The sequence below is a fragment of the Nicotiana tomentosiformis genome, chromosome 1, assembly GCF_000390325.3.
Source record: "Nicotiana tomentosiformis chromosome 1, ASM39032v3, whole genome shotgun sequence".
NCBI lineage: Eukaryota > Viridiplantae > Streptophyta > Magnoliopsida > Solanales > Solanaceae > Nicotiana > Nicotiana tomentosiformis.
The window spans coordinates 32529757-32539429 of record NC_090812.1 but is presented as its reverse complement, the minus strand read 5'-3'; the positions used below and the strand labels follow the sequence as shown (position 1 = coordinate 32539429).

Below are 9673 nucleotides of genomic sequence, written 5' to 3'. Positions count from 1 at the left end.
ATATAGCTACCATATACATAATTACTTCCTATAACTATTATCTAGTTGTTACGCGACTGTATTTTTGTTGTATTCGCGCTACTATATTCATGAATACAGTAGCAGAATTCGCCTAAAAATAGGGAAGTCCAGTTGGGCGACTGTATTCGTTGTATTCCCGCTACTGTATTCATGAATACAATAGCCAAATTCAGCTAAAAAGAATATGGGAATCCAGTTGTTTAATAACAGAAAGAAAATCAATTAGCGTGTATCACTCCTAATTTAACTCAACAAAATTAATTCTACCTAAATTCCGCTGCTATACTATGTTGTATTCCATGTATTCACGCAATTGTATTCATAAATACAGTGAGGTAATCAAAAAATATGGTGTATATTGTTCTATTCAATTCGACTGTATATATTGTGTTCAATTCACAAATATCATTATTCACTATTATACATTATGTTCAATTCACCGTATTCAATTTAACTGCATTCAAACAACAAAAAGATCACAAAATACAGTGATATTCGACTGTATTCAAAAAATACAGACTTTCGAAATACATAAATACAAGCGAAAAATAATATATTTATACAAAAACACAATGTATTTGAGTGTATTTATACATAATACAATGTATTAATTATATAATTGTATGTGACTAAAATAGCAAAGAAGAGAAAAACGTTCGTCAGAGATGGCTCTTTCCGACCAAGCAAAATATTGTATATATTGTATTAAAACTAAAAATGGAGACGAACAAAAACTCCATCCTCAAATCTTCTCCGGCGTAGCCATGACCAGATCTGTCCGCCTAAGAGGATGAGCCAATAGTGAATGATGACGTCGACGATTCTGCGACGATCAAAATTGAGTGTTTTAATGGGTATACCTCGTATAACCCTCTTCGGAGTTTTTGAATCTGCCACTGAAGACGAAATTGAAGTTTCTTCCTCAAAACCTAACAATGGCGAAAATTTAAAAAAAAAAGTGAAGAGAAAAAGGAGAATGACAGAGTAATTTAGCATGAACGAGCCAACAGTTTTACCAATTACCACGAACTTTTGGAGCAAAAACGTTGAGGATCAATTATGAGAAATTTGTTCCTACAATCTTACTATGTGTGTGTGTGTGTGTGTGTGAGAGAGAGAGAGAGAGAGAGAGAGAGAGAGAGAGAGAGAGAGAGAGATTGTGGAGAGATAAAAGAAAAATCTTGTTGTGATTTGATAGAGAACGTGTGTTAACTGAAAGAAAGAGAGAGAAAATATATGAATAGCATATTTCACTCCTATATGTAGGGGCGGAGCTAGAGCTTCGACACCGAGTTCGGTCGAACCCAGTAGCTTTAGTCCAAATCATATATTTGTCTTAAAAAATTCATTGAATATTACAAACTCTTACTTTAGAACCCACTAACATAAAAAGGTTAAAATTTCGAACTCAATAATTTCAAATCCTGACTCCACTTCTGCCTATATGGTAGTGTATACAATAAATACTTATTTTGCTATAAAATATAAAAAGTAGCTATACATAATAATATTTTAAAATAATTTTAATTTATAATAAATAAGGTGTAATAGTTTGCTATAGAAGGTAAAATACTACTATGGTGTTGGGAGACTCACTTATTCATAAGAGCGGCGAATAGGGGTTGATTCTCTATATCTTAGAGATGAATAGTAGGTTATGGAGAAAGGGAATTCATTTTCGACAACCGGTGAGACAAAATGTGGTTGTTACAGATCCCCTTCCGCAAAAGAGAAAATGTAGTTCTCCTAATCTAGTATTACTACTGTCATGGGCTGCTTTCCATCATCGACCCATGACCCCTTGGACGCGCCCCGTGGCGTCCCGGCAAGTCTCCCAACGCCTAGCACCACGGTCGGCCCCGTGGTCTCGGCAGCGCCAAGTGACAAACGAGTATGTACCTCTGTCGCCCCACCGATAATCAATACCAGTGCCCAGCGGCTGGCCAATGCCATCAGTGTCGCGCGCACCGACAATGCCGCACGCACAAATCATCATGTTGCCATCAGCGCCGCACACCCAGATAGTGCCCCGCGCGCAGACCCAATGCCAAGCACCAGCGCCCAGCCGCTGGCAGATCCAAATAGTGCCGCGCGCGCCCACAGCAATGCGCGCGCAGACCCTGCTGCTCAAGACAAAGTTGCTGCCATCAGACTTGCTTCCATAGAAGACTAAGTCCTTTTCATTGTAATTATAGAGTAGTTTTACTTCATTCATTTTCAGTGTGCTTCTACAACTTTCTTAGGTCAACTCATGTAACTTTGGTTTATTTTTTTTAAGCATTATTAAGGGGGACCAAAGCATTCAAACATTCAAGCATTCAAACAATTCTCTGTACTGGTGTCTCTCTCCCCCGACACCGCATTGCATCTTGTAATAGCTTTCATCATCATCAATACAATCATCATCTTTCATCATCAATTGCTCATTTTTCGCTGCTCAATTGCTCACGACATTGGTTTTCCCGTACGGCATTGACAATCTAGTCTAGCGTACGGTGAGGACCTCAGTTGGCGCATAGCAACCGCACTGACATCAGTTGCTTAGCCTTACGTCGCCCTTCCAAGGAACTTCAGGAAGGCGCCGTGTAACAGTTGGTATCAGAGCCTAGGCTCGACATCGGATGAGGGAACTCATTGGCATCATCATTACCATTTCTGACCATGGTGAATTACGGGGATCGCATCACGACCCTAGAAGAGACGGTTGACGCATTACGGCCCATCGTGGATACGTTGCCTGATCTAAAAACCAGCCTAGTGCAAAGGTTGGACGACCTGGACCGCAGAATGCGGCAGGCCGAAAATGACATTGCAAACATCAGTCAAGACTCTGAGGAAGACCGGGAAACGGCTGCCGTCGAGGCAACCAACATTCATGGCAAATTCGAGGACCTCCAACAGGAGCGTGCCGAGGATTTAGCCCATCGGGAACTAGAGGCAGACTGACTAACAGTCATGCAGCAAATCATAGACAACTTGACAGGCCAGCTCAATGTTGTCAATGCTGCCCTTCAAAGCCTGCTCAAAGGAGGCAAAAACCACATCAGGGGTGCCATGAACATTGCCCCACTCCACAAAAGCTGAAAATTCCGGAGCCCAAGCCATACAACGGAGCCCAGGATGCTAAAGAAGTGAAAAACTTTATCTTCGACATCGAACAATACTTCGATGCCATTGGACAGTTGGAGGAATCCAAGAAGGTAGCAACTGCTGCCATGTATCTTCAAGGCGATGCAAAACTCTGGTGGCTAGTCAAATACGAAGCCATCAGGGCCGGCGAAGATACTCTCCAGACATGGGCAGAACTGAAGGCCGCCATACGCCTACAGTTCTTCCCCGAAAATGTGGAATACAATGCACGAAGAAAGTTGCGTGAACTCCGCCACACCAGGTCAGTGCGGGACTACGTGCGTGAATTCTCTGCACTCATGCTAAACATAGGGATATGGGGGACAAAGACAAACTGTTCACATTCATAGAAGGTTTGAAACCTCATGCTCGTATGGAACTGCAAAGACAACGGGTAGATACCCTGCCCAAGGCCATTCAAGCTGCAGAGTGCCTTGGGGATTATCAGTTGGAAACTCAGAAGGATAGGCCCCAGCCGCCTGTCCGAGGGGGATACAACGGGAGCCAACCTAGCAACGGTGGCCCCAACAGAAACGGAGGAGATCGAGGGGCATCCAAATCCAAAACTCCTTCCTCAAGCAGTAACACTACTGCATCAGTCAACAACAATCAGGGGAGGAAGCCCACATCAGAATGACGTCATTGCGGCGGGGAACATTGGAACAATCAATGCCCCAATACACAAATCAATGCTCAACAAACTATTGACGATGATGAGTCAGATACCGACGACTCAGACGGCACCGACCCAGTAGATGCCTTCAACACATTTGTCGGCTCCATTCATGATACCTTGGCGGGAACCAGTACTGGCAACCCCAAGAAGAAGGCATTCCCAATCGACAAGAAAGGGAAAGGAAAGGCGGACGAGAGGCCTCCCACATCACAAAAGAGGACCCTAATGTTCGTTGACATGAAAGTAAACGGCAGACCTATTCGGGCATTGATAGACACAGGTGCTAGCCACAACTACCTGGCCTCAACTCAGGTGCAACGCCTCGGTCTAGCAGTGCAAAAATGCAAGGGTCGTGTCAAGGCTATTAACTCCCCATCTCAGCAAGTGAGTGGAATAGCCAAAGAAGCGCCAATCCAACTTGGCCCATACAAGGGAATATTCGACCTACGCATAGCTATCATCGATGACTTCGAACTGATAGTGGGATTGGAATTTCTCAGGCAGACCAACACCATCCCGGTACCATATGCCAACATGCTCCTAATGATGGGAGACAACAGGGCCAAACCCCACACCATACCGTGCATATCCAAGAAGATGGCCGCTGGAAACATCACGGCCATGCAGTTTAAGGAGGGAACCAACAGACCTGAACCCACGGTTCCGGCTGCCCTCAACATCATCAAACAGGCATCACATCATCGGGGTCCAACAGCTCATGGCGCCCCTCATTGCGTGAAGACTTGTCAAGCATTCCAAAAGGACAAGTCGGATCACTCAGCACAAGCGGGACTCTTGGAGCCGCTACCTGTCCCACAGAGACCTTGGGAAAGCATTTCCCTGAATTTCATCACAGGATTACCCAAGGTCGGAAATCATGCAACCATCATGGTGGTAGTAGACCAGTTTTCCAAGTATGCTACCTTCATCGCAGCCCCACAGAACATATCAGCAGAAGATACAGCTCGACTCTTCTTCTCTCATGTTGTCAAACATTGGGGTATGCCCAGCAACATCATTAGTGACTGCGACCCACGCTTCACTAGCAAGTTTTGGACCCAACTCTTCAGTTGCCTCGGATCCAAATTGAGTTACAACTCAAGCCATCATCATCAGCAAACACATGATCAAACAGACCGGTTCAATGACATACTGGAGGAATATCTCCGCCAATTTGCAACCGGGTTACAAACACATTGGGTGAAGCTTCTGGATGCTGCTCAGCTGTGTTTCAATTCACAAAAGTGCGCCCATACAAACAAAAGCGCTTTTGAAATTGTTACCGGACAGCAACCGCTACTCCCACAAAATGTGAAGGCACCAGACATGCCATCATCTCATCGAGCTGCCAGTTTCTCTACAGAATGGGAACAAACTTTGAAGATAGTGCAGAGCTATCTTGTCAGTGCCCAAGACAGGGCAACGAGGCATGCCGAACAAAATCGTTGCTTTGCCCAACATCAAGCAGGGGACAAAGTGATGGTAAGAACCCCGAGACGGAACTTGTTTGCAAAGAGGACCCAAGATCCTCGCCTATTGCCAAGCTACATCGGGCCTTTTTCCATTGAAAGGCGCATCGGGAAATCCACATACCAGCTGAACACACCAGCCTGGTGGAAAATCCATCCAGTCTTCCATGTCAGCCGCCTCAGGCCATTTCAGAAATGCATGGAAGATCATTCAGAAAGACATCTCACAACACCGAGGGGAACAGACCTCCCAGCCATCAAGAGCCTGACCAATCATCATCATCCTGCAGGTAAGGCTCCGAGGACGTCGCCAACTCAGGTGGGGGAGAATGTCATGGGCTGCTTTCCATCATCGACCCATGACCCCTTGGACGCGCCCCGTGGCGTCCCGGCAAGCCTCCCAACGCCTAGCGCCACGGTCGGCCCCGTGGTCTCGGCAGCGCCAAGTGACAAGCGAGCATGCGCCTCTGTCGCCCCACCGATAATCAATGCCAGCGCCCAGCGGCTGGCCAATGTCATCAGTGCCGCGCGCACCGACAATGCCGCGCGCACAAATCATCATGTTGCCATCAGCGCCGCACACCCAGACAGTTCCCCGCGCGCAGACCCAATGCCAAGCACCAGCGCCCAGCCGCTGGCAGATCCAAATAGTGCCGCGCGCGCCCACAGCAATGCGCGCGCAGACCCTGCTGCTCAAGACAAAGTTGCTGCCATCGGACTTGCTTCCATAGAAGACTAAGTCCTTTTCATTGTAATTATAGAGTAGTTTTACTTCATTCATTTTCAGTGTGCTTCTACAGCTTTCTTAAGTCAACTCATGTAACTTTGATTTATTTTTTTTAAGCATTATTAAGGGGGACCAAAGCATTCAAACATTCAAGCATTCAAATAATTCTCTGTACTGGTGTCTCTCCCCCCGACACCGCATTGCATCTTGTAATAGCTTTCATCATCATCAATACAATCATCAGCTTTCATCATCAATTGCTCATTTTCCGCTACTCAATTGCTCACGACATTGGTTTTCCCGTACGGCATTGACAATCTAGTCTAGCGTACGGCGAGGACCTCAGTTGGCGCATAGCAACCGCACTGACATCGGTTGCTTAGCCTTACGTCGCCCTTCCAAGGAACTTCAGGAAGGCGCCGCGTAACACTACACATGCAATTTCCATTAACAGGTTTATTAGTATAATTTTTCCCTGCAGAGAGCTGACGATGAAAATATAATAATAATAATAATAATAATAATAATAATAATAATAATAATAATAATAATAATAATAATAATAATAATAATAATAATAATAATAATAATAATAATAATAATAATAATAATAATAATAATAATAATAATAATAATAATAATAATAATAATAATAATAATAATAATAATAATAATAATAATAATAATAATAATAATAATAATAATAATAATAATAATAATAATAATAATAATAATAATAATAATAATAATAATAATAATAATAATAATAATAATAATAATAATAATAATAATAATAATAATAATAATAATAATAATAATAATAATAATAATAATAATAATAATAATAATAATAATAATAATAATAATAATAATAATAATAATAATAATAATAATAATAATAATAATAATAATAATAATAATAATAATAATAATAATAATAATAATAATAATAATAATAATAATAATAATAATAATAATAATAATAATAATAATATATATATAATAATAATAATAATAATAATAATAATAATAATAATAATAATAATAATAATAATAATAATAATAATAATAATAATAATAATAATAATAATAATAATAATAATAATAATAATAATAATAATAATAATAATAATAATAATAATAATAATAATAATAATAATAATAATAATAATAATAATAATAATAATAATAATAATAATAATAATAATAATAATAATAATAATAATAATAATAATAATAATAATAATAATAATAATAATAATAATAATAATAATAATAATAATAATAATAATAATAATAATAATAATAATAATAATAATAATAATAATAATAATAATAATAATAATAATAATAATAATAATAATAATAATAATAATAATAATATGTATATCAAAATTATAGTCTCCTCCTATTCCACAACAAGCTTTCTGTAGAGAGTTTTTCTCAAATCCTGAAAAGAAAGTTTATAAATGCATATACTTTCTTATAAACACATAAGAATGAGGAGTACGTATTTTTAGCATCACTTACCAAGACTGGCGGCATTTTGTAAAAGCCAGAGATAGGCATTGTAATAGTCACCATAAATGAGTGTAATGTTTGGGTATTCTTTCTTTAGGTCCAGAATGGCTTGTCGCAAATGATCATTGAAGAAGATTATTAAATTATTGAAATCTTTCAAGCAATGATGCTCATCGTAAGCACTTGAGTTGTCCGTCATGAATATGGTTAGGGCAATTGGAAAACAACCACCTGGGAAATTGCCAGGAACTACAATTCGAGTAGCCCCTAAACTAATAACCCTCTGAAAGAGGTAAACAGATCATTAGGTAATAAGCATATAAAGTGACACAAATCTCACGTCAACAAAATACGGGAGAGATGCTGGGTATATAAGTAACTAAAAATCAAATACAGTAGAAAATCAAAAACTCACTCTAACACCATGAATGATGGCCTCAACAACTTCTGGCACCATTCTTCGCGTCTCTTCCATCGTTTTACCTTCCAATAAGCCAAAGATGAATTCATTTCCTCCTATTCCTCCAACTAGGAAAAGAGCCTTCTTCAATTTGTCTGGGCGATCTAGCAAACAAGAACGACAAAAAATATTCATCAATTCAACTTCCGTTAGAATATTAGATTATTAATAATTTCATATTTCCTAGGAACTAGGAAGTAATTTGCAAATTACGTACCAGTATAGCCGGTGGTTTGGAAATGAGAAGACATCCAATCAAGTTGCACACTTAATGAACTATTGGTTGATAGATTAACCATCTTCTTATTTTCCAGAATTTCAACCGGTAAAGCAGTAGCTCCTGCGACTGCAAAATCTGCACCATGTCTAAAATTTGCGGTTTGATCCTTGATGGGATTTAGGAGAGGAAGACCAGACTCCAGCGCTGTGTTGAAAAAGAAAAGAAAGCATATATATGTATAGCACAATCATCAGTACTCTCACACCTAGCTATTTAAAAGGAAAAAGACCTCCGAATTTAAAATATACTATTCCCTGGAAGTTGGAAGTTGGAAGTTGGAATTTGGAACCATCTCTATTCTACTAATTCTACATCCGATAAAAGGCATATATGTGGCTGATTAACGTACATTTGTTAGAGGAGGTTGTCTGATTTATTTTCTAGACTAGATAAATCTGAAAAACACGAATGATGTATCAAACCTATGAAATCAGTCATGAGCATGCCATTAGAACAACGTCCAGTTGTTTTTTTCTGGAAAAAATCCATTCCATAAGGAAGTCTTGCACATGCAGTACGAGCTCCACAGATGCTCTCTCTGATGCAGTTGCCTGTATCTGAAAGTGAGTCACCTAACTGATATATTTTATCAAATTTGCAATTAATCAATCGTGGTTTTTGAAGCATTAGTACTTCTTGATCAGCATCACTTTTCTGTTCACGAGAACCACCAAACTGATCAAAGAAATAACTAGAAGATGAGGCGCTGATCTTATTATCGGTGCCATGGCCAAACTTTTGAAAAAGTAACCGAAACTTCAGCGTAATATATTCAGACAACAAATTGTTGGAAAAAAGAAAATCGACAACAAATTTATTAGTATTGTTTTTCCTGCAGAAAGCTCTCAATGAAAATATTAGTAATAATAATACTAATAATAATAGTAAATACGAAATAATAACAAAATTTGTTGACCTAATACCAGCTAGATTTCATTGAATTATCACATGGCACAACTTTTCACGGCCACCACGTTGAGCACGATTCAACAAACACTCTGTTCTGTTCACGTAATCTAATTTTTTTAATATTGTAATAAATTAAAAGATTTCCATGTGAGAGACAAGAAAACGGAACGTTGCGAGGAGGCTAATAAGAAAATGAAATCAATTATTTCTCCAGTTGACTACAGAACTAATACGATACTTCTGGAGTTCGCTCGTATCGAATTGTCCAAATCTCATAAACATGTCCGAGGGATGATGAAGGTGATGCAACAATTGAGGAAACCGCCCTCTTACTCTTTTTTAGATAAGAATGCGATCGAAATTAATAAAAGGAATATAATAAATAAAGAAAGAAAGCTTCAAATAGAAGAAAAGAGTTGTATTGGGAAAAATGGTCGAACGATAGAATGACACGTAGAACCGAAGATCAGTGGCGGAGCCA

General features: G+C 39.2%; 1 protein-coding gene across 1 annotated transcript; it reads right to left on the bottom strand.

The window, feature by feature from the left end:
* Positions 1 to 452: 452 nt before the first annotated feature.
* LOC104105595 (acetylajmalan esterase-like) lies at positions 453 to 9165 on the bottom strand. The gene is made up of 8 exons (XM_070193839.1): positions 8706 to 9165; positions 8221 to 8427; positions 7959 to 8107; positions 7553 to 7826; positions 7402 to 7472; positions 2973 to 3039; positions 882 to 950; positions 453 to 475 (listed from the first exon to the last, which is right to left on the bottom strand). Exons 1-8 carry the CDS (start codon positions 8908 to 8910, stop codon positions 453 to 455), a joined length of 1065 nt encoding a protein of 354 aa, XP_070049940.1. The 5' UTR covers positions 8911 to 9165.
* Between the last annotated feature and the right edge of the window lie 508 nt (positions 9166 to 9673).